General features: G+C 43.1%; 1 protein-coding gene and 1 long non-coding RNA gene across 5 annotated transcripts in view; one reads left to right on the forward strand and one right to left on the reverse strand.

Moving 5' to 3' along the window:
* Positions 1-2219: 2219 nt before the first annotated feature.
* On the reverse strand, positions 2220-6661 carry SLITRK2 (SLIT and NTRK like family member 2). Of its 2 annotated transcripts, none has more exons than XM_017819305.1 (2): positions 6641-6661; positions 2220-5675 (listed from the first exon to the last, which is right to left on the reverse strand). In XM_017819305.1, exon 2 carries the CDS (start codon positions 5630-5632, stop codon positions 3059-3061), a length of 2574 nt encoding a protein of 857 aa, XP_017674794.1. In that variant the 5' UTR covers positions 5633-5675; positions 6641-6661; the 3' UTR covers positions 2220-3058. The 2 variants fall into 2 exon arrangements, with proteins under 2 accessions (XP_017674794.1, XP_017674793.1); XM_017819304.1 differs by lacking the exon at positions 6641-6661 and adding an exon at positions 6128-6169.
* Positions 6512-25113, forward strand: part of LOC108499452 — a 70602-nt gene continuing 52000 nt past the window's right edge. For all 3 annotated transcript variants that reach the window (XR_001875537.1, XR_001875538.1, XR_001875536.1), the window contains exons 1-5: positions 6512-6623; positions 18505-18657; positions 19397-19566; positions 23098-23267; positions 24082-24161. This is a non-coding gene — a long non-coding RNA (uncharacterized LOC108499452). The remainder of the gene's footprint in view (positions 6624-18504; positions 18658-19396; positions 19567-23097; positions 23268-24081; positions 24162-25113) is intronic.

The following is a 25113-nucleotide window of genomic DNA, read 5'->3' on the forward strand; positions in this document are numbered from 1 at the left end:
CCTGGTTACATAATTTCACAGTCCAACTTTCAAACTATGAAAGAAATTTTTTTCAGACTCATTATAAAGCCACTACTCAGGCAAGCAGCTCTCCCCCTAACAAGCAGTAGATTCCAGGGCTGCACAGCTGAAGGAATGCGGAGACCTTCTATTCAGCAGCTGCCGACACATTTTCCCTGTTGAACAAATCTCTTTAAGTGTAACTGAAAAAAAATCTTCTCTCTCACCTGGACACTCTATGAAAAGAATTGCTTAATAGATGTCAGCTGAAGGGTATAAAAACAAACCTAAAAGATCTACAGCAATAATGATTTTTAAGCTGGTACTGGTGATGCAAAATAAAACCTAGTCCTTAAATAAACTCCACATGGAAAGCTAAGGAAATGTAAAGCAATAGCAACCTCTGTAAAGTATGGCTGTGCTACCAAGGCAAACATGAAAGTTGTCTGACACTGCAGTAGTAAAAACAAACAATATAAAGTTACTACAAGAATCAGTTCCCCATCTCTGTTGTTTGCAAACACAAGAAAATTAAAAACATTTCTGTTGGAAAAATTTGCATTTTTCTGAGGAAAAAAACCTCTAATTGCTTCTGTTTCACTGGAGAATAATAAATAATAGTGCCCTAGCTGCTGCCAGAGGTAACATGGTACTTGTTTTGCAGACAATGCTAAAATCATACCTGGAAAGAGTTAATTACTTTAAAATAATACTTATACTTTTCTTAGTGTTTCAGTAATAAATGCTTTTAATTGCCCAGGGAAAGGAGCCATAATAAGACAGTCAGTACTGGAAGCTTTCAAGCAAGTACCTTGCTCAAAGACGGATGCTATTCCAGCCAAATGTTCCAAGTTCAACTAAAGTGATACCATTTTGCCTCCTTCTTGAAGTGAGACCATTTTGGAGACTGATTCTTCAGTAGCTCATTGCAGCACTTCAGCTTTAAACCTGATCTAATGAACAGCCATAGATGCTATGGACTCTAAACATAAAGAATTGACATGTTAGCATATTAATGTACCCAAATGTCACATAAATCATTAGAAGACAGTTTGCTGAATGACTCAGATATCTGGCAATACACACGCAAAGCCTCTTCAGCTCTTAAATATAAAGCAACTTCCTTTTGGCAAAGTCCTGATTAGAACAACATTGATTGTAGTTATTTATAGCTTAAATGCTATTGCTGAAAATTTCTCTGAGTTGTAGATACTGTGTTATTAACTATAGTAAAGCTCTAAAAATCAGTCAGCAGAGGCCACTTCAATCTCCGCATGATAATAAAGGATTATTATGTGCAGTAACCTATTTATGAAAAGGAAACAGTGTGCTTCTTTCAGACTCCATCAATTGCTTTAATAAGGAATTGAAAAGCCTGGCCTACTTTATATGCAGATCACCATCCCAGTTGCATAAGGATTTAGAATAGACAAAACAAAACTGTTTTTGTTGTAAATAAGGGCTGTTTGTTTAAATCGCACAATCATGTTTGCATCTAAAAATTATTTAGAAGCTAATAAGCCTTAATAAAGTTTGACTGTGTACTTGTTAATAAAAATGGTTTCAATATTCTCCAGGAAGGAAATGTAAATTGGAGGTGATAACATAAAGCTTGAAGCAAAACAGGCCTGAGTTAATGGGAAAGAAGACTCATGGCATTCGTTCACTGATGGGCTTAAGAAAACCAAAGCTGAGAATGGAATTCAGTTAACTTAAAACATTTTACAAAATTTAAGATCATGAACTTAATGGTAGTTTTCTCTAGCAGATTAGAATTATTGCAGTATTACTTTTGCTTTAGAGACTGAAAACTAGACATAATTCAGATTACTGAAAGTTAGTGTGATGCACATACTGATTTTGACTACCTTGATCTGGAGGAATCCAGAGACCCAGGTTCAAATTTTACCTTTGGCATTGGTTCATTTGCCTGTATGTTAATAAATTTAATGAGGTGTGGGATGACCCCTGCTGGTGTCCCTGCTTATGAAAAAAAAAATATGTATCTGGCAGGAAGAGGACATATTAATTTCAGTCCAAAAAAGTTACAAATATAAACTCTGTCACAAAATGTATAAAAATACCTAATTTAATGCATAAAATATTATGAGTAATGTTCTGTTAAGTACGAAAATAATCTTAAGCCACTGAACATTACTGTGTTAGAACTGCAATGTAATGTATTAAGAAGGACATTAATTGTTCAGTTCACTATGACATTGTGTTAAACATCTTTTATTAATGAGCTGTTATTCCCAGCTGAGGCGCTTGATAACCTCTAGTCCATTGCTAAATCCTCTCAATTGGTTTCAGTGAATCACTCTAAACAAACCTAGAAGGAAAAAATATCCCAATAATTTACATTTGAGTCTGTAAGGTCCTAGAACTAGAGTCATTTAAAGAAGGGCAGCTTTCCTATAAATCAAACCTTCTGATTTAATGCAGCTGACATATAGATCTATTTTACAATTTTTTTTTTAATTTCAAAAATACAACACATTAAAATAGGTTCAATTTATCAAAGCTAAGAGCAACAATTAAGTAATAATGTACTTAAAGTGCAAAGGCACTTTAACACAAAAAAGTGACGCCCAGTGGCTATAGTTGGTAATTGAAATAGCAGTACCGTATACTATTATTTACAAAAGAAAGTCATAGTCCAGGAAAAAAGATCTTTGGAGATCTTCTACATAATACATTAAGTTTCCACTTTGAAATTAAAAGAAAAGAAAAACAACAAAAACCCCAAAGACCCCCTTCCTCATTTCCTTCAAAATCAAAAAGAATTATGCAAGATCTATTACAGAAAGGTACATTTTAAGTGACAGTTCCTACAGAAGGGTCAAAAGGAGAGAGAAATAACTTAAAGAGAACGTTGCAAAAGCAACACCATATCCCTGCTATGCTGCAAGGGTTCCTTTTCTCTCTCTCTCCCTCTCTGATTTAAAAAAGTGGAAATGTTGGGAATGCCACAGATGATATCAGCACTGAGTTCAGACTCAATGAAATGTGATGTTGAGCTCATTTAAAAAATTTCCTTTGTCTCCCACCTCCCCCCTCACAGCTGACTGATTGCAGTTTGTTTTTCCAGAACTTCGAGGTAGTCTGGTTCTGTTTGTAGCTTTCCTTGGAGTAAAGGATGCTCGGGTTTAGACTGTTCTGCAAAATATTTCCTGGGAGTTCCATATAAAACAGTTTTATTTATCCTGTCCTGGTTTTGGCGTCTTGATTCATATGAAGGGGCAAACTGCCTTTTGGGTAAGGTACAAAAGTTATAATGAACTAATCCTCCAGTGGGCAGTTCCTTGACCCTTTCTGCAATATTTTGATACAGAAGCTCTGGTTCCCTCGGCGAGGATTGCTTTTCCAGCAATTCAGCTGCACTGATGGTAAATGCAAGACTGGTGGGGTCTTCCTTTTTGTGGTCAAGACTGCTATAGCTAAACTCATGGAGATTCCTGTAATAGGCAACTGGATCCCCTTCCTTTTGCATGTAAATTGGGTTTTGGCACATCTGTCCAACGGGAGGGGGAATGTAGTTATAAACATGTCCTTCAGTTTTATCGTGGGTCTCAGTGTTGTAAGACCCATACTGGAGCTGAAAGGAACTTATATCTACGTTGTTGGCGCTGCTGGGCATGCTTTGCACCCCCTTCCGGCGCTTAAGGACGAAGACAAACAGACCTGCCCCAAAACAAACTGACAAAATAAACACAACCAGCAATCCTAAAATTAAGACAGACAGTGGAACTTCAGTATGTAATTCTGGGTAGGAGCTGGGTGAGACACCGAGGAGATGGGGTGTATCTGTGTTCTGGTTCATGGAGAGGAGAGAAGAATCTGACAGGTTGGGGTTCTCTGGGCAGATGGCTTCTTTGCTCAGGAATTTCAGATGCGCTCCAGAGTGCTTGGTGGGAGACTCACATATGACTTCATTGATAACTACGGGGGGATTTGACTGCTGGTTGTTCTGGTCAGTGACTTTCTCTATCCAGTTCCTCAGCCCCAGGATGTCACACGTGCAGTCCCAAGGGTTCTCCTGGAGGTCTATCTGAATTAGAGCTGAGAGCTGGTCCAAGACTCCTCTCACAGGCAGGTGTGAGAAATGATTGTTTCTAAGGTTGAGTCTGGTGAGGGAAGTGCCGCCAAAGACATTGTCAGGCAAGGATCTGAGCAGGTTGTTGTTGAGAAACAACAGATGAAGATTACTCAGAGCATCAAATGTGCGTGGCAGGATCTCCTTAATGACATTGTACTCTAGGTAGAGATATTGCAGGCTGTGCAGCCCTTCGAACATAGACCGGTACAGGATCTCAAGGTAGTTGCCATTAAGATAAAGTCTACGTAAACTTGTGAGGTTTGTAAAGGCACCTTCTTGTATCACTGCAATTCTGTTATTTCCTAGATGTAGCAAATCCAGAGAGCTGTACTCTGTGAGATCGGTTCTATAAATGACTTGCAGATAGTTACTGGTAAGGTAAAGTTTCTTTGGACTGGTTGGCCTGGGGTGGAGATCGGAGATGTTACTTATCTTTTTCTCTTGGCAGTTGACATTTAAGCCATTGTCTGAGCTCTGTGACGTACAGATGCAGCCAGCTGGGCAGGTGATGGGCACTGGAGACTTTGTCTGGTAAACCATGATAGGTCCGAATATTTGTCTGTCTTTTGACACAGAGACACGGGGGGTGGGGCGGTTCCTGGTTTTGGGTGGCCGGCTGGCTTTTGGGGCTCTGGTGGGATTCATGGCAGAGTTGGCTGTGGGCGATAGCCTGGAGATGTGCGGGTCTGAGAGGACAGGATGTTTTTCCCTCTGGTTCGAATCGCTGGAGCTTTTCCTAGGGCAGAGATCTTGCCTGGTGAGCTGGGTCACATCTTTTCCATGAAGCCTGAAGGGGGTTTCGCAGACTATTTCGCCCACAAACACGGTGATGGTGTCTAGCCAGGCCTTGAGTGGCAGCAAGTCGCAGGTGCAGTTCCAGGGGTTTTCCTCCAGCTGGATTTCCATGATGCCTCCAATGTGCTCCAGCACACCAGCAAAAGGCATCATCTTCAGCCGGTTCCCCCGCAGGTCCAGGTGAGTGAGGAGCACAAAGCGGAAGACATTGCTGGGCAGGGACAGCAGGAGGTTGTCATTGAGAATCAGCACCTTGAGCTTGTTTAGCTTGCTGAATGCCCCCGCTTCAATGGCACTGATGTAATTGTAATCAGCCTGCAGGTACTCCAGGCTCTCCAAGCCCAGGAACGTGTCTTCCTTCAGCACTTCCAGTTTGTTGTTATTGAGGTGCAGCCTCTTGAGGGTGCGAAGGCCACTGAAGGCCCCTGTGCGGATCTCCTGCATGTCGTTGTTGCCCAAGTGGAGGGTCACGGCATTGGAGTAGTTGACAAACTCATTGGGGAACAGGCGGGTCAGTGCGTTCCCATTGAGAAACAGCTGGTAGATCTTGGACGGTGGCGGCAGAAGGAGGCTGACGGTTGTAAATCCTTTGTTTTCACAATTAATGTTCAGCACGTTCTCCTTCTCCTCACAAGGGCAGCGGCTTTTGCTGCAAATGTCTTTGGCAGGTTTGCGACTCTCTGTCCGCGAGATCCCAGCCACTGTTAACAAACTGAGCAACCAAACACCCTTCAGCATCTTTATGCGCCGTCGATCCCCGCTTTGGTACCTACAGTCAAACCTTTTGAGACAGGTAAGGAGAGAAAGAAGAAATCCCCAGTGAAAACGGCCGGGACCAGAGGCAGCTCGGGGAGGGTGAAGCAGGTCGGAAGGTTGACCGGGTGGTGGAAGGAGAGCTGCAAGGCAGCGACTTGCAAAGTCCTCTGGAATCCCCCCTCCTCCTCCCTTCCTTCTGCTCTCGGAAAGCGCCTGCGGAGCTGCTGTGGGGGAAGCCCCGTCGGGGAGCTCCCCGAAAACCGGGGTCCCGGCGCTGCGCTCCCCGCCCGACCTCTCCGCCCGCCGCCGCCGTCTCCCGCCGGCGCCGCGATCCCGTCCCCGCTGCCCGTCCCGATCCCGATCCCGGCTGCCCTGCTCCCGGTCACCGCCAGCATCTTAAACTGGGACTGGGAGAACAAACGCCGGCAAACCCTCCCTAAGCCGCTCCCCGCCGCAGGGAGCCCCCCTCGCTCGTACCTGCTCTCGGGGCGCCCGAGCGGGCAGCGGGGGCAGGGGCCGCCGCCGAGAGCCGCCGCGCCCCGGGAGCCAGGAGCCCGGCGGCGAGAGGCATCGCCCGCACAGCGCCTCAGGAGGAGCCCAGCGGGGCGCCGCCGTTCCCGTCCGGTCCCGTCCAGTCCCGTCCCGTCCCGTCCCGGCGGGAAGTTGGGCCGGGCGGGGGCCGAGGCGGCGGCGGCGCCGCTGCGGGAGCGCGGGCTCAGCGCGGGCTCTGCGCGGGGCGCGGCGGGCGCGGCGCTTTTGCGGGTGCCCCGCGCGGAGCCGCGCTGACGTCAGCCGGGGGCGGGGGGGACACGTTTTTCCCAGCCCACCCCCCCTCCATCCTCTGTCCCCGTCCCCCCCCTCCCTCCGCGGCTCTCGCAGCCGGCTCCGCTCCCGGCTCGGCTGCGCATCGCGGGAGCGCTCTGACAGCACCTGCAGGACAGCGCGGGCACTCGGAGCCGGGAAGGGGAATAAGGTAACGAGCGGATTTACCTGGCTCCGGAGAATTTTTTAGCCCCGGGTCCCTAAATCCGTGCCCTCAAAAACAGAGAGCAAGTCAAGCAGCTTCTTCGGCACAAGCCAGCCGGCGAGCGCGCCCGCCCCGCACACACACTCACCGCACACACGCGTATCCCACACAGGCACACGCACACCCCGCACAGACACACGCACACCCCACACATCACACACGCGCACACCCCACACACGCACAATCTGGCTCTCGCAGCAGCGGTGCTGCAAATCCCCGATCTGGCATCAGCATCGATCCCCCGCTCCGGCTGCAGCAGCCCCCTTCCCAAACTGCCGTGCCGAGCTCTGCCCAGCGCGTTGGTGTTTTCTACACGTTCAGGGAAGTTCAACACCTTCCACCAAGCCGGGCTGGCAGGCAACGGCAGTCTCATGCCTGAACCCCTACACTCTCTGGAATGCTTCCCCGAGTGCTGAGCAGCCAAGAGCACATCTAACGCCATCATTCCCACTGGCTGGACTAGTCTCACTGCCCCATTGCAATATTGTGGTGTAGCATTTGGCTTCCTTTATAAAGAACAGAATGGTGGATGTGGGTTATTCGCTTAAGCCCCATGCCCCGGGCACATATCTGTCTGATGGGAAAGGCTGGCTGCTCTTGATCTCTATCTGAAAGGTAAAACTTTGGGTTCACACTGGGAAAAAAAAGCAAAAGACACTCCACAATGAATTTTTAAAGCGCTAATATGGCAGGGTGCATTATTGACAGATTCTTATCTGGAACTATATGCACTTTACTTAGTCTTGAGAATGTAAAGGTTTGCTGCCAAAAGAGTGTTGGACTTGACAAAAGTGGCACTGTCATCTCGTGGTGTTCTTTAGCCATTATGTATCAGAGCCTACATTTTATGAGCAGCAGAAATGTGCTGTCTGTTCTTATCTCTCTTCTTGAGATTGGAAAAGGTAACATCCTGCAGCAGCCAGCACAGATGCCTTTGCAATGCTCCTGGGCAGGAATAGTGTTGGAGTTTGCGTTTGGGATTGGAGCAGTTGCAGTTTTCCTATCTAAAATTTGGAGAGCTTGTGGAAAGAGCAGGAGCATCCCACATTGGAGCATGCTTTTGCTGTGGTGCTGTGTGAATTTCGACAAGATTAGGATTCTGAAATGTGCTTAGAGCTGCTCCATTCTGACTCTCTTTATCCAGCTGAATTCAGGAGCACAAATTGCTAAGATCAGGAAAGATGTTTGTGGCAGATCTGTGGTTTTACAACACTAAATACACCAGCAGCCAGATTATTATTCTGTGAGATTTTTTGCTTGTTTTCAGCTTTAAACAGTAGGATATGGTGTTTGGGGAGCAAAATTGAACTAGTTACAGGATGTAGCAAATCCTGTTTTCAGCTTTTTCTGACACAGGCTGGGGGCATGAGCCTAAAAAGAGGAGGTAAAAGTAGACCTAGGTTGATTTTTTTTGTTTTTTCTCTTTCTGAAAGTAGCATGTTCACACACACCTGCCCACACTGACACATGCACAGAGGCACACACACGTTCCTGTAACCTGCCTGAGCAGCCCTGCACAGTGTTGCCAGCACTCACAGGGCTCACTCCAACACACAGCAAAAATGAAGGCAGAAGTAAGTCCAGTGCATTTTCCCCTCATCTCACGGTGTACATTTGTTTCATGTCCATGAGTCTTCAGTCACGTGCAGCTTTCTGGAGAGCAAGGATCACGCCCTGGAACTGGCTTATGAGGCAACATGTACTGTCCCACTTGCTGGTGTTTACTAGTACGTAGGAAATGTGTTTGTGGTAACTGCTGATGCTGCCTTGGAAGGGAAAGTGTACGCATGGCATGGCTCAGCAGTAATTACCAGATTCATGTGGGATGGAAGGAACAGCATGTTAGGGGATTGCAACAGTAATAAGACACAGAGATGATACTGATTCTATTACACTGCAAATGCATGCATATAATAACCACTGTTGTAGGAGGAGGAACAAGGGTTTAAAAAAAAAATAATAGCTACAGCTTTTTATTTAGGAACAAAGTCATTATTTCTCAGCATGCCTGAAGTGTTTTATAATCCCTTCAATTAAAAACAGAGTATAAAGGAACAGCTTTGTTCCTCCACCTGTTTTACTGCCTTTTTATTTTGCATGTTGAATGCAGGAATGTTTTCAGGCTGTGAATATCTGGGAGCTTCCAGGAACAGAAGACCAGGAGGCAGGTTGATACAGCAGCCCATGAGGGTTTGGGGAAACTCTGTTATGCCTGATTTATAAGCATTGTGAAGGTTTCCTTTTTACCAAACACTTTGCTGCATTCCCTCATTCCCCTTTCTATGCAGTTATGAAGACTGAGTACAGACTCACAGATTATGAGGCTTAATAGAACCATTGTGGCTTTTGGGTCTTGCATAACCCAGGCCATCAGTTAAATTGAAATTAATTCCTGTTTAAACTGGATCACACTCACAGGAAGAAGGAAGAGAAAAACAAAAAACTGAAACCAAATAACATATCCCTGCATATTTTAGCAATGGCCTATGGTGAAAATCTGCCATAATGTTTGGTAAATTGTTCCAATAGGTTTCAACTCCCACGTGTAAAAAATTGTGCTTCCTCTACAACTCTGCATCTACTACCTTCAGTTTGAAATGTTTATCCTTGTAATATCCTTGTCTGCTGGCTTAAGAGCCCTTAATTATCCCATACCTGATTCCCATGGGACACTTCCAGACTGCTGCAGAGCAAGTATGAACTGAATACTTGCCTGATACCAGCCTTATCCCACTTCAAGTAGTCTGTTAGTCCTGTGCTGCTACAGACACCAAGCAGCTCTTGGCTCTTGCATGGTCCTGAAGTCACAACTTTATTGATCTGCTGGCAGGGGAAAAAAAAAAAGCCAGACCATGGCACGAAGCACAAGCACATAAAATTTGGCACAGATCATTACCCTTCCTGCCTAGTGCCCATCATGCTGTTGTCCTTCTGGGAGAGTAAATATCAAGAAACAGAAAAAGTCTGGAAGTGTGGGGATAATTTTCTTTCTCCACATTGTGTTTCCAGGTGGATGCTAAACACTAGTTATACATCTTTATCTATCAGTTTATCTGGTTTTGTTTCTCTGTATATAAATGAAGAAGGAACAAATATATCCACAAAGTCTCAGGAATTAAGAAAAGAAGACAACAAGAAAGGAAGCAAAAAACTTTGTGAATTTGATGGAGAGAAGGATTTAATTTTATTGATCATTAGAAACTATTAACATAGCCTGGATGCTGCTAACAAGTAAAGAAGAGTTTATTCATGTAGCATAAATAGATGCCAATGTTTATTTCTGTGAACAAAACATGACTGATGTAGTAAAATAATGGGAATTTGTAAATTTAGGTATATAGTGATCTAATGTGTTCCTTCTTCTGTAGAAACTGCATGTGAGGTGCCTCCTCTCTGTCAGGTTTTAGGGTTCTGAGACAATCATCACTGCTCTTCAAAAAGTACCCTGTGTTCCTGCTTTCTCTGTATGCCTCTGTGTATATGTGCCTATTTGGAGCTGGAGACATTCTCCCTCCATAACTACGTACATTTCTGGGATCTTTCCTGTACTGTAAAGTGGGATATTTTTAAGCCTCACTTAAAAGTAATTGTTAAGGTAATAAACGGTTTCCAGATTTAGCAGTGAGCAGTATGCAAAATAATTGTTACTTGTAATCCAAGGTTTTATCTCATCCAGCAGCACTGGGAAGTGTGCTGTAAAAGACAGGATGAAAGAGGAGTCTCTGGCTTTCACTTTCTTTGGGCAAGGATCGAGCAGGGGATGAGTGAAGGAGTGTGAGCACACAGGACAGGGAGGGAGGAGCTGGCAGGCTCTGCCCACCATGGCCCTGGCTCCATCCCTGCTCACCCCTGCCCAGCAACAGCAAACTGGAGCAACGTGTGCCGAGAGAGCCAGAGGAGGGACATGTTTGTGGTGAAGTCTGTGTGGAAGGGGAGCTGGTGGATGAGCCAGACTGTGGGCACAGAGGCACTCCAGAGTATGTGGTGCCTGCTGAGTTGCCTTTTGCTGGCAATCAGTAATTGCCTTTGCCATCGACTGTAACAAATTTCTTTGTTTTCCAGATGAATTTTTTAGCTTCATTTCTCCCAACCATTTAAGCATATGGAGAACTGGCCTACTTCAGAATACTGTTTACTGACACATCATGATTACCTACTGTATAAATAAAAAAAATTAATGAACTATGACTTAAAACCAACAGGCTTTCTAACTCTTCCCTCAGTTTCTGCTTCCTCCTAGGAAGCAGTTTTGAGACCCATTATCTCACTGCAACATAATTTTTTGCAAAGAGACTTTATCATCATTTGTTTCAGTATATCTGGGATAATCTGTTTTGTAACAGCACAGTGTGATTCTACACTGGTGGTACGAACCACAGCAGTAGAACTATCAGTTTCTGGTGTTTTGTATCATTAATCCTAACTGTCTAAAGAAGAGAATTTTGTGTGTTATAATAGCAGTAATATTGGTTTCAGCAGGAAATATGATAGAGAAGCTGTGTGTCAGAAAGCACTCCAGGTAACCTGTGTTTTGGGGACACTGACAGACTCACGACTATGTAATTAAGACTGAACATTATTTTAGATTTAGCCTAATTTTTTTTCTTTCTTATATAGAAAAATAAATCTCCATTCCCCTTCTACACTCACACCTTTTATCACAGGACCCAGCAAAGTACTACAAGACAGTTGATATTTATGGATGTCTTCATCCTATTCAGCAAAGTAGTATGTCTGATCCAAAGCCCTTTGGTGTCAATGGAAGGACTCCTACTGATTTCAGTGGGATTTGGATCAGATCCCTGAACAAATGTTTAACTTCAAAGCCTGCACTTATGTTTTACTGAGTGGTTTAAATATTTTTGGAAGTGCTTTGTTTCATCATGTCAATGGGTCTTTTTCTCTGATAGGAACAACGAGATGAATCTTTCTCATGATAGATATTCTGTGCTGGCATTTCTGAGCATAGGGACAAAACAAGTCTGGGGTTTTGTTGTTTTTGTTTTTGTTTTTGTTTTTTTTTTCTCCGTTTAAAACCACAATGGTTTTATCATTTATTGCATTCCAAATGCCTGAATGTCTAGAGTAATATCTACCACTACCATTTATAAGTGCAATTTTTCAGATTTCCTCAGAGTCATAATCTGTGTGTTACATCCTGTGAATGTTTTTAACTGGAAATGCCCCATCATGCAAGCACAAGTGCACACAAGTGTTTTTAGTGATTCAGAGAGTCTTGTTTAAATTATTGGGTCTTCTTGCTTTACTTCAATGGACGTGGGGCTCATATTTGCATAATGCAGTTGATGTATGGGTATGATGAATATTTACTGTTGAAAGTCTGGTGAGTTGATGTGAGAGGTTTCTTCCCTTTATTTATTAGTAGTAAAAGAAACATAATGAAATCTCTCCATATCATTATTTTTATGGCAGTCATGTTGAAAGAACACAAATCCCACTGTGCTAATGACATATCCAGCAATATGTGAGGAGCAGGAGCAATGGGTGAAATTCAGTCCTGGGCAGAAGGCCAGTCTAGAGTGATTCATCATGAAAGCCCCCAATTAAGACCTCAAAACAGGGCTTAAGTGAGACTTCAGTGCCCTATGCCTTGAGCTGGCTTTCTGCAACAGTGGAAGAAAGTTCCTTCAAATGAATTATTCATCATAAATAATGCATTCTATTAGTTTAGCCTATTTTTCTTGATTCCCTGAATTTATTTAATTGAAATTACTCACCAAATAATTTCTATGAATAATCATGGCCTGAGGATTATTTTTGAGCAGTTCACGGTGAGCGTTTCATATTCCACATGCAGAGTGAGAGCCGTGTCATTGAGTTGTCATTCTGCACAGAGGTCACACAGCTCGGGTTTTGCTCCAGAAAAAAATGAGATGAGTAGAAAAAAAAAAACAGCATTTTTTACGAATCCATGTGTTCACAAAAGATCTTTCCACTAAGTTCATTCCATGAGATATTTATGAACAGTCGCCGACTGAAGAAAAATGTTGGATTGTCATTGACTTTTGTGTTTTCCACCTGGTTTCTAACAGGAATTTGATGGTGTGTGTGCATGTCTGGCTGTGAGTCAAGGTCCCCTCCCTTCACAAAAATTTTGAACCAGGACTGATGAAAGCTGGTGCTACTAGAGGTTTTATTTTCCCACTTCTTCAGTGGAAGTAAGTGACTGAGAATTGCCCCAACCAGCTGAAAGGTTTCAGCCTGGCCTCATTGCATTGAGTCTGGCTAAGATGGAATTCACTTTCCCAAGTGCAGCCCTTCTAGTGCTGTGCTGGGTATTTGCACCTAGAAGGGATTTGATGACACACCAGTGTTTTGGCTACTGCTGAGCAGTGTTCCCAGAGCATCAAGGCTGTCTCTCCAACATTCCCTCCTCACCAATAGGCTGGGGAGGAGCAAGGTCTTGGGAGAGCACAAAGCCAGGACAGCTGCTCCCAACTGGCCAAAAGGGTATTCCAGACCATATGATGTCTGCTCAGCGATAAAAGCTAAGAGAAAGCAGGACATTTGTTACTGGGATGTTTGTTTTCTGGAGCAACTGCTAATGAAGACCTACTTCCCTGGAATTGGCTGGACAACTCCTGCTGAGAATCTTTTGTTTTCCTTTGCTTACACATGTGACCTTTGCTTTTGCTTTATTAAACTGCCCTTATCTTGACCCATTAAGAATTTTTCCATCTTAATTTCTCTCCTCTGCCCCATCCCATCCTGCTGAGGAGGGCAGTGGTAGAGCAGCTTGGTGGGTACCTGACATCCAGCCAAAGTCCACCCATCACACTTACCCACTGCTGTCTATCAGAAAAATCCACATCAGAGTTTGGCTCAAAACTGAAAATCTGTGGTTTGACTGCTCACCCAACTGACTGCCAGGAGCAGGGAGGGGGACGTGTTGCTCCTGCAATACTGAGTAATAATGGATTGGAGGAGCCCACTGGTTTGAAAATGTTTTCACTTCAGATCAGATACCATTGTTTGCAGGGCTGTTCCAAGGTTTCTGCATAGGCTCAGTGTGATAACTTCACCCTGTAAAGTCATGTAGGTGCAAAAGAACTTGTGAGCCCAAGATGGTGATTTCTGGTGTCAGAGGTGAAGCCAGTTTATGGCTACTCACTCAGCACAGTGCAGGCCAAGAAGCCACCTTGAGTCAATAGGAAAGAAGAGATTACACTGAAAAAGCAACCAGCTTACCTCTGAAATGGGGGTATAATAAATCAGGGAAAAAAAAAAAAAAAAAAACCCAAAACCCCATAGTGATTCTATTCTTCTTTTAGGAAGAAATAGTTTCTGTTTTGTTTTTCCAAGAATAGAAAAGTCAAGTCTCTGACAATTAAAGACTTCATTTTTTGACTAAAGAGAAATATTTCCTTCTCTCCTGCAGTCTTTTCCACATCACTCTAACCAGAAACTTTGCTGTCTCTGAGCAGTAATCATTTACCTGAAAAATACCCTATAATATTTCTCTTTGTGGAGGTTGGTAGTACAGATGCTGACTTTGAAGCGTGATGTACGACTCCAAGTGGCATGAAAAGAAATTGATGAGACAATTAGAACTTATGAGAATGGTGCTTGCATTAATATGTTGGGGAGAATCATCTAGAATAAAGTATTTCAAACTCCACAGAAACCTTAGAATTTATTTGGCATCTCAAGTAGCTCCCTGAGTTGTTATTGCACAAACCACAATACAAACATACATAAAATCCTGACCTAGACTTCAGCCAGTGACTAATCTCCCTTTGACTTCATGGGGCCAGGATTCCAGCTGACTTCTACTCCAGGGAGTCACACAGAAACACACACAGATCCTGAGCATCTAGTATGACTTCTGCTTTATATTGTTGTCATTGTGGTCTAGGATGCTGAAGATATTTAGTTATCTCCCTTCTAGCCTATATGCCAGGGTAGGCCAGAGAACACCTGAATCTGGTGAGTACTCAGAGGATAAGTGTGTGCCTGACTGCTACACAGGGGGATCTCGTTCCTTGTGTGGCGTCTTTCTAGTCCATGAGATTCCATGTGAGGTGGAACAGCTATGGCAAGAGGGCATGAATATTTGGCCTCAATATGAAGTGTCTTTATGCATTCCATAACACCTGTGGCATTTCTTTCCGTTCCAAAGCATGTAATTTTTGAATAACTGCCCGTCCTTTACATGGCCTCTTCTTTTACCCTCTATCAGTCTGCTTCCTGTAAAGCAATAAAAGCCTTTGCACAGCAGGAGATTTTTATGTCCACTTTGTGACTGAGCAGCAGGTAAAGCTGGGAGGAGAAGAGGACAGCTCAGTCAGCCTTGGTAATCAGCTCTGGCTTGGAACCTGGAAAACCCATTTGAGCACGCATTTGCTCCTGTGTTTTTGCTTTGCATCCACTGCACTGGTTAGCATTTGAGATTTCTGACTAGAAATATTGTTCCTTTTGCAGATAGAAGTGTTTGGCTTTATTATTTCTAGCTGGTGCTACTGATGCACTTGGAATTAAATAGGGAGGAGGTCATTCCTTTATGGCTATTTACTTATGAACTGGCTGATGGTCCAGATCATGTCAAGTATAAACATTCCAGTACCTTCCTTTTTAGAGATGTTGTGTCTTTCTGAAGCCTTTCTTGCCTTATGACAACTGCTTTTTTACTTTTGATAATTATATTTTTAATAATACAAGTATCTTAAATATATTGTCTTTTAGCAGAATACTCTGACGTCAACAAGTACACAGGTCTCATTTTGCAGCTTACAGCTTACTCTGTACCTGTAGGAGAACCGGGCTTGAGGCAGGTGCATTGCACCTACAAATTTCTCCCTGCAAAACCAGATTTTTAGTTGTTATTTTTTACCCTTTCTGATATTAAAATTTGTACTCAGTATTATTGGTATTTTGACACTGCAGGAACATCTGATAACATGAGTCATGGACCAGCCTCATTGTTGTATTGTTAGCTGTTTTGCTTATCTCTTTCCTTCTTCTGTAGAGTGCAAGCATAGCTGTGAGAAGGGGGTCGTATAATTTTTGTTCCATACCTTGAGAGCTTTTGTAATATGAAGGTTTAGATCTAGAATTATAATTGTGTGGGATGCTGTATGCACAAGCAGAATGACAGCCCTTGCCAGGTAGTTTACAATGATGTACTGAGAATTCTTTAAACTGAACGTGGACATGGAAGATGCACCTATCTCTGAAAGATAGGTACAATTAGATTGACAACTTGGATGTCAGGCTTCTTGTTGATGTAATTTAAAATAGTTGTTGCCACTCCCTCCCTCCCTCTATTCCCTGAAATGTGTCTTATACTGGAAATGCTGACAAGACCCTCATCATTTGCGATGGCACCGTGCGCAGCTTTAAATACTGGTTATAAATGTTAATGTGTTATCTGAATTATATTTTTTCCATATGTAGGCAGCTCAGGATAGAATTTCAGTAATAAATTTAACGAGTTCAGGGGGAAGATGCAGTATATGCTTATGTGAGTATTATAATGATTGGCATTTTTGCAAACAGCATATGATAAGAGGCGCAATTTTATTTTCAAAGTTTAATCAATAGAGAGCTCTTTGATATTGCCATGTACTTTTCAAATAGATGCTTCCTAAGAATGACAGCAAAACAATTTCTCTATCATGGTGTGTATATGCTTGGGGTTTAATCAATCTGCTTTAGTGATTGTCATAAATTTTGATATTCCAAAAAATAAATAGAAGCTATAAAATAATTATGCTCTGGGGTGTCATCCTGTTGCTGCTTGCCTGGGTCATCTGACTTCACAAATATTTAAAAGGATGCACAGTCCATCACTGTGCCAGTTACAAGAGCATTTTATTCCTATTTATTGTAAACCCACACCAGCTATTGCACAGGAAATTGAGGTGGATCTTCAAGGGCTTAAGAAGGACTTTACGAATGCCTTGTAAGTGGAAGTGAACTTTTGGAAGTGAATTTGGAACTTTTGGAAAAGTGTAACTTTTGGAAGTGAATTTGCTCTCAAATAAGAGGAGCCAGAAATCACCACCTCACTACACAGCAGCCTCCCCTGTAATTTTGATCCCTGTGGGGTCATCAGAAGTGGCTGAAGCTCCTTCTATGTGAGCCAGAATATCCACCTAGTCCAAACCCCCTGGGGTGGTCCCTTCAGTGGTCCCAGCACCAGTACAGGTGCTCTTCTGGGAGTCTGAGAGGAGCAGTACATCCCTGGCCTTTCTCTGAGATGTTTCAAGCCAGTAGAGAGGACTTTGGGGAGATGCCCAATGCTCTGGGTGAGCTTTGTTCTTGCTGAGCAGAGCCCAATTGCCTGTGTCTCTTTTGTTCTTGGAAACAACAGTAGCAGCTGAAAGCTGAACTTTGGAAGATCATTTCACAAGCATTTGAAGGCTGGCCGTGTCCACACAGAGCTGTGGTGCCAGCCCAGCTTGTCCTCCCTATTGCAGGAGCCTGCAGAAATTCATGCTGGCCCCACAAAACCAGTCCCAGGGAAGCCTGCCTGGAACAGACGGTGTCAACGATTTATTGGATGTGGCAGCAGAAGGACACACACGATGAGCTTGGAGATAACCTTTGGCAGGGAACTCTCTCTGTCACTTCCACTCTTTCTGATAAAAAAATATAGTAACTGGTAGGCATTTGGGAAACAGGGAAGCTGGAACCTTTCAGGTGATTTGACCTGAATGTAGCAGAGTGCCATGAGCACTGATGCAGAACCTCCAGAGATGTCAGCAGATCTGTGCCAGGCACCACTGCAGGGTATGACCCGGTCGGCATCAGGATGGATCCTCATCTCAGCACAGGAATTCCTCCAGAGCCATGAGGGATTTGGGCAGGCTGACATCAGTGTAAGACCGGGGTTTAAGTGTGCTGTGCATACTAGATGAGTTGTTGTAGACACTCGTGAAAAAAAAAATATCATTGAAAATTTATTTATTTTTGGCACTTTTTAGTTGCAGCAAGATCCCATTGCAACATCCAGATATTACAGCCTCAGCTGTAGTTCCACTTACTTTCATACAAAGATTCAAGAGGATGACCTAGAGAGAGCAAAGAGTTTTTACTCTTTCTTTTTATAATTTTGTTTTGTAATATACATGTGTGTGTGTGTGAGCTCTGTATGGGTAAATATATACATGGAAGTATGGACATCTGTTTGTTTAAATAACATGTGTTTTCCTTTGCTGTCCCTGACCAACATCAATTGCTGTGCTGCCTTTGTAAATATGCTGCAGTGGCCGATTCTTTTGAATTCTTTGTGCTATCTTTGCTTATGCTGAATAGCAGCTGACACTTTAATTGGGATGACTGAGCTGAGTGCATTCGCCTTTGGAATTGGACACTTTTCAGTGCGAAGAGAGGGTACCACAGACTGACTTTTCTGTCTTTATCCTCAACCAAAACTCCATTAAATCAGACCTACAGTTTGTAGCAAGGGACAATCTCTGTTGCATTGAAACACATGGGAAAGGCTGGAGACTCAGTTTTGAAGGTTAATTAGATCCTGAAAAGAAGAATTAACTGAATTTGTTTTCTGTATTTTTTCCCCCTATTTTTAAGAATCTTTTTAATTACTTTCATCTCTGTTGGTGATGACCACTTTTCTCTTTATAGGAAAAATATCTTATACTTTTGAGTTTATTAAAAACCTTTTTGATAGACAGATTCTAATTCTCATTTTAAACAAAAATAAGCATAGTGCTGGCACATTGTGTTAAAATTTAGGCATCAGAACTCACTCTATGTTAATATGAGCTAATCTTTATTTTTGTTTAACTGAGTGCTAACATTATTCAGACTTAGGCACTAAATGGAATTTTTTTTTTTTTTTCAGTTGGCTACATTATCTTTGGAAAATGAAGGAAGGAATAGTTTAGGACATGACCATTCAAAAACTCTTTGGTGGGGGTGGAAGTTTCAGCAACCAGTTCTTTTTTTCAGGTTCCTGTTACGCAGCTGCTGTTGACCCTACTCTTGATTCAGAAAGGTAAATATTCTCCTTTTCAACTCTCTCTGGAAGATTGTCTCTGGCTATATGAAAACATGCTTCTTATATTGTTATAGTAACAATAGTTAAGTGACCCGCTCATGTGCCAGCAGAAAAATCACTTCTGTGCCCCAAAAGAGGGCTCTCAAAACCTAAGAGTTCCAGCAAAGACAGTCTCCTTGTGGAAGACCATGAAAGGTTTGAGGTAGGAGAAAACTGTTGGTTGGAGTCAGTCTTATAACTTTCTTCTTTGTGTGGCTGAAAATAGAGCTATTTATCATGCTTACCCTTCGGTGTCAATATACACGAAGAATGGAATGTGTTGTAGGAGGGAGACATCATCTTGTTCTTTTACTCAATTTTAGTTGAATTGATTTTGCAGAGGAGTAAAGTTGTATTTTTAGTCCTCCTCCCCATTCCAGGTTTCCTTGTGTTACATTCACCTCCAGCCCTTTCCCCCACATCCCTTCAGAAAGTACTGTGTATTCAGCTCCCTTAACCCTTAGCAATAATCCAGGCAGGTGGTGGTTTGAGCAAGTTCAAGAAAGGTACTGTAATTTCAACAGTGATAATATGGCTCTTCTCATTCTAGTGGTGTTCCTTGCTCCATGTTAGATTAATGCATTTTTCTGTGACTTTACTGTTGCTGTACAACAGACTTCAGTCATGAAAGAGTGATGTTCTTGATGGATTGGAGGATTTTCTTCTTGATCCTTTTTTTCTGTTCTTGTGATCTCAGCTCTAGGTTTTAGATCTGTTGTACTGAATGTAAAAGGCCTGGAAAAAGCAAGACTGGACAGAGACTGACAAGATAGACTTCCAATCAGTCATGTTACAAATAAAAAAAAGTATTCAAAGTGGAAGAAGCACGGAGGAGGGACTGCTGTGGGAATGAAAAAGAAAAATGGGGTAAACTGAATTTTTAGAGCGTGTTTTGGGGATCCTGGGGTGATCAGAAGTAATCAAATGTTGGAACTGGAAGCCACGACCATGTAAAACAGTGCTGAAACTAAATTGTCCTGGTGTGATGCTGAGGTGAGGTGATATCTCATGGTGTTTATGAACGAGTGCATGCTGCAGTTTGCTTTGTTTCTTGGAGTGGATTGAGGCTCTCTGCAGCTTATGGCAGAAGGGCAGCCCCAGCTTGTTCTCTCTTTTCTGTATATTGGTTATTGAAAAGCAAGAGATACCAACACTTCTGTAGCTCTGCCCCTCTGTCCCCAGAGGCAGTGTGAGCCAGTCTTCTGCCATGATTGAGACCCATGCACTGTCTTGTTGCAGACCCCTGAAGCCAGTGTGGTGATTCCCAACTGGGCAAAGGCAAGCAAGCAGGAGCTACTGTAAGAACACCTGTCCCTGCGTTTCTCTTGGTGTTCTAGTGCTCTGTTTACATGATCACACATTGGTTTCACCGCTAATGACCTGCTTGAGGTGCTGAAGGAATACAGTCACACAGTCAGACAGGCTTAGCTTCAGAAATTATTGGGACCATTACTAGATCTTGGAGTTCTACTTTTCCATTCTGGCTGTGTTTCATTCACACTTAGGCATTTCACACCTGCTGTCATGGAAGAGTTCTTCAACACAGCCCCATTTCACACATTCTCAGGCATCCAGGAACATCTGGAAAGTGACTGATTTCATCCAGCTTACAGTACATTCTCAAGTCTTGGCATTCTTGCTTTCATGGCTCTGGGGTTTTGCAAATGTAAAATCAAACAGGCATCAGTTGACATACGCAGATACAAACAGATTAACTGGAGGTACAAAGCAGGGAGGTGAAGGGGTTCACAATTAACTAGTGTTGTCTAATGGAAGCTGTGTCATGCATTCCCCCTGTGGCTTTGAAACTGCTGGCAAAACAAAGTCCAGACTTATTTGACACTGAACCCAGTACTACTGCTGGTATCTGTGCAGTGCCAAGGAACCTTGACTATGGCTCAGAAGCCCCTTGCTCTGGATAATGGAAAACACAGAACAAGATGGTCACTGCCCCAATTGTAACTGTTGTGTGAAACAGAGATTCCTTGATGCCATCAGCCTCTAAACGCCTACAGAGAGCACAAAACCAATCTCCTTTGAAAGATAGACTTGGTTTTGCTGATGTTAGAAAACAAGTTGTTTGGATTCCATACAAGGGAGCATCTGATGATGAGTTGCTTTCATACAGAGCAAGTCAAGATGCTTTATGTAATTGCTTAGTGTCAGAACAAAGCTGTATTAACAGAGCTTAGCAAGTTAAGGACCCAAAGCCATCCTTTTTTGGCACCTCCTGAAAGTAGTATATTACTTTGCTCACAGGCAAAGTGCTGTCTGAGCAGAGGAGCTGATGTAGGCAGACAAATACCATGGCCAGGTTCATCTAATGTTTGTTGAGGTCAAACCTCCTGGAAGGCAGTGCAACAGAGGTGCTCTGTCCTGAGTTTCTGAGGCTGTCACCTTCTAATTGGATAGACTGTCTCTGCCTTAGTACTGATCAGAGTTAATGCCCAAGATCAAAAGATAGCTCAATGAAGATAAATTTGCAGCATGAGAGAATTCATCATGTATTTAAAGTTACTGAAATGTGCAATAAGCAAAGCACTGATATTATGGAGGTGTGCATAAGAATGTAGTGAGGCAAGATCCCGAGGCACTCACTGAATCTGAACAGTTTACCATGGAGTTTAAAGAATATTAAGGGTCCTAATTCGTGTTTGAAGTTATAGACTCCTCCCAATATTAAAATATATTAAAATTCCTCCCTCAGATTCTCTAGAAATGGTCCCACATTTCTAGAATATACCACAGGACTTTCTGTTTGCTGTCTGATCTTGCTACCACTATATGAATATGTAAAACTGAGGCAAAACTGACTCCCACTGCCATATTTCTGTGATATAGGGGACTCCGACTGCAACAAAGGCAGAGAAATTCCTGCCACACAGATGTAAGAATGAGGAAGCACTGTGTTGGGGATACTATTCTTTCCCATTAAGCTTCAGCCTTGTCTTTCATCACCAATGAAAATGTATTGTCTTACAGCTGAGTACCACTTACCTCTGTCCTGAAGGGCCTCAATAAAGGTGAGAACTCAGGCATTATGTAAACTGCTGGAACACCTGTTATAGTAATTTTTCATTTTACTGAAATCTGTAAAGTTTTTCCAATCGCCTTTCGTTCTATTCAGACACTTTGGGATATATGGCAGGTGAAGGCTTTTGAAATAGAGTGAAATCTAACCTGGAAACGTGGGGGAGCTTTTTTTAAAGCAGGTGTACATACACACACTTCCTACACAAACAACCTCCTTTTTGCCCAGGTGGAAAGAGACGTGTTCTCAAAATTTGCAGCCAGCACATCGTGTTTACATGTGTTATGCTTCCAGGGCATCAAACAGTGATCAGCAGGGTAAGGCTGGAGAGGACAGAACCTTTCTTTCTGCTGCAGAACATTCTGGTGGGGTGTAAGACAGTGAGGAAACATGGGGACTGCTGAGGAGGTCTGTGCTGTACAGGTAGAACTCACCATCCTCTGACCAGCAGAATGCTAATGCAGAGGATGAAAAGCACTGTTTAAGGCAGATGGAACCAAGCTAGGATCTACCAGGAGCATATTGGGGGGTGTGTGTTCTGCTACTTCATTAGCAGCACTCAGTGTTCCTTCAGTGCTCTGATCCTTGATGGCCTTTGAGCATGAGAGTCTTCCAGTAATTTGCCTCATCTACTTCTTCCTTATCAGATGGCCTGTAGCAGACACCCACCATAACGTCGCCCAGCATGGGCTGCCCTCTGGTCCTGACCCGTATGCTGCCAGCTGTCTTGTCACCTGTCCCAAGGCACAGACAGCTCCAGGTGTCCCAGTTGCTCTCTCAAATAAAGGGCAGCTCTCCCTCCTTGATGTCCTGGCCTGTCCTCCCTGAAGAGCTGGACCCATCCATAGCAGCCCTCCATGGCAGCTGACCGCCCCCCTCCTGATCCTACCAAGCTAGTGAATCACGTATCTGTGGTGCCAGCAAGGTCATAGCCCATCCCAGCACCTTTACTGCCTTCTGTTTGTCCCCTTTGTAGTGTACAGACACTTACTGGGGACCATTATGAACCACTGTGAGCCAGCATTTAGGCTTTGCACCCTGTTCCAGCAGCAGGCAGGTGCAGGGGAGGTCAACCAGCCCCAGAAGGATTTCTTTACTTGCACAGCACTTCCCAGCTCCAATGAACCACTCGATATCGAGGGGCAGACATCTCACCAGTGGCTCACACACCTGCCCCAGCACCCTGGTTACGCTGCCCTGCACTTGTGTGAGCCCAGCTGCCTGTTGGTGTGGCGTTTCACAGGTGTACCAAGTGCACAGAATTTAGCAAAACTGTGACCTGAGCCCTCTGCACGGCGCTCATTAGCAGCAGGCTCAGCCCTCAGCACTGCCTGGTGCATACTAACAACTTGTTTTCACCGTTGCAGGGCATGGGAACTGCCTCTGTGTGCCGACATCCTCAGCCTTTCCTCCCGTGGCTGCTCGGGGTGCTGGGGTAGCCCTCGGGGTTTTGGGAGGTCACAGGTGATCACATTTACGAGAGGATAAAAAAGAAACTATCACTCGTTGAGAAGACTTTTCACGGGATTTGTGATAAGTAAGAGTTTGTCTTTTTTTTTTTTTTCCTTAGTTTGCAGACACTTTTTCTGTAACTTCTCTTTTGCCCTGGGTTGAGACAAGATGCCCTCTACGCTGGCACTATGATGCTGTGGGTGTGGCAGTCTTTCTTTTTCACAGCCCCACGCTGATTGCAGGGCAAGCAGGCAGGGCAAAATAAATCTGAAAAGGAAAAAGGTGGTGCCATTCTATTTTCCCTTCCCCCTTTTCTGCCTGCTCTTTTTCTCAAGTCTTTTCCCCTGGTACAAATGCAGGTAAAACCGTCTGAGTTCCAACTAGCAAAATGCAGAGAACCATGGGCTCAGTCAGTATGTATTTACTCTACTTTCCTCTTTTATTTCTCCTTGTAATCCAGACAAGTCTTGCATGTTTTCTGCTCCATTCTTTGGGTCAAGAACACACTGGTTAATAGCCAATTATTTCATACCCTGAGGAAGTTTTGGGGAGAAGTTCCTGGGAAGAGTCAACTTGTTTTGGGAAATGAGACTAATATTAAGTGAGATATTTCCATTTGCTCTCCTTTTTAATACTGTCCCATCGCAGCACAAGGCTGAATTTATTGCTATAATAGCTGTGATTCAGATAAAGCATAAGAGTTTCCCTGAATTGGTTGTTGCTTTTTTTTTTTTTCTTCTTCTTCACAAAAATTGAGGGTTTAGCCAGGACTTTGTGGCAAAATTTGTTAGGTAATTAAATTCTGCTTACTAAAAATCCCCCTTTTAGAATCTATCCCAGAATACAGCTTGCTTTTCCTTTGAGCACTTTTAAGGGACTAATTCATTTTAAATTCACAGCTCTCCAAATTCTGAAGCCTGCTGAAATTTTCCTTGACAGCCTAAACCAAAATGTGCAGCTCCACCTGAGGCATCTAAAGGTACATTTTTGCATGCTTAATTGCTGTTGTCTGTATTCTTGTTTAGATACAAGTCATTTAGACTCAACCTATGACTAGCAGAAGTAAACAAAATTATTTGCACGGGAAAAGCAAGTACTATTTAAAACTATATTTTCAGTAACAAGTAACACAGGCCATGAATAAATTCAATTTGTGTTTCGAGGGCTGTTTTGCGTGTGCAAAAATCCAGTAGTGAAAAAATAGGCTGAAAGATAATCTGAGGGGTGCAGTCCAGAACAGCAATCCAGAAGAGATGATCCACAGTAAAAATTACTGCAATTTATTTTTTTTTAATTTACTTCTGCTACTTTAATTTATTATTGTTTATTCATTTGATAGATGGCATTTAATTTCAGTTTGAGAGCTTCAGGATAAGTGTTTGATGCTAATGGTTGGAATTTAGTCCTGGGCAGAAAGCCAACATGCCACAGCCATGTTCCACTTGTGCCCTCCAAGCTGTATTTAAGTGGCCTTCTGTTGCCCTTGGGGTATGTTTTACACAGGAAGCTTAAAGCCTATTGCAGGCCTGCAGCTCACTTGCTGGAGCAAGGGAAAGATGGCTTTCCCTCTCTTCTGTTCTCTTCAGCAAGAAAATCAAATTATTGAATTACTGGCCCTTTGATTGTGCTCAGCACAGATAGTTCAAAATCCCATTTTATTGGACCTCTGAGATGAAATGTAAATGGATGAAGAAAAAAAAATGCATGAAATTGGTCTAATATGTCAATAGTATTCTAATACCTGACTAAGTGGAATGGCTATGACTGTTCTTCTAAACAGCCTAATGTATGTAACATTTCTGCTGCTAGACTGCCCACGTGAAAAATAAAAACAGTAAACCAAAAAAAGCCACCCATAGGACCCTATTAGAGGGATAAATTAATGCAGATTTTCTTTCCTTGCTTATTTTTATTTCTGGAAAAGAAAATCA

This window comes from Lepidothrix coronata, unplaced genomic scaffold, assembly GCF_001604755.1.
Source record: "Lepidothrix coronata isolate B3197 unplaced genomic scaffold, Lepidothrix_coronata-1.0 Scaffold73, whole genome shotgun sequence".
NCBI lineage: Eukaryota > Metazoa > Chordata > Aves > Passeriformes > Pipridae > Lepidothrix > Lepidothrix coronata.

What these genes read in the sequence shown, in the direction of transcription:
- SLITRK2 (XM_017819305.1), bottom strand. Translation starts at nt 5,632, where the DNA reads ATGCTGAAGGGTGTTTGGTTGCTCAGTTTGTTAACAGTGGCTGGGATC.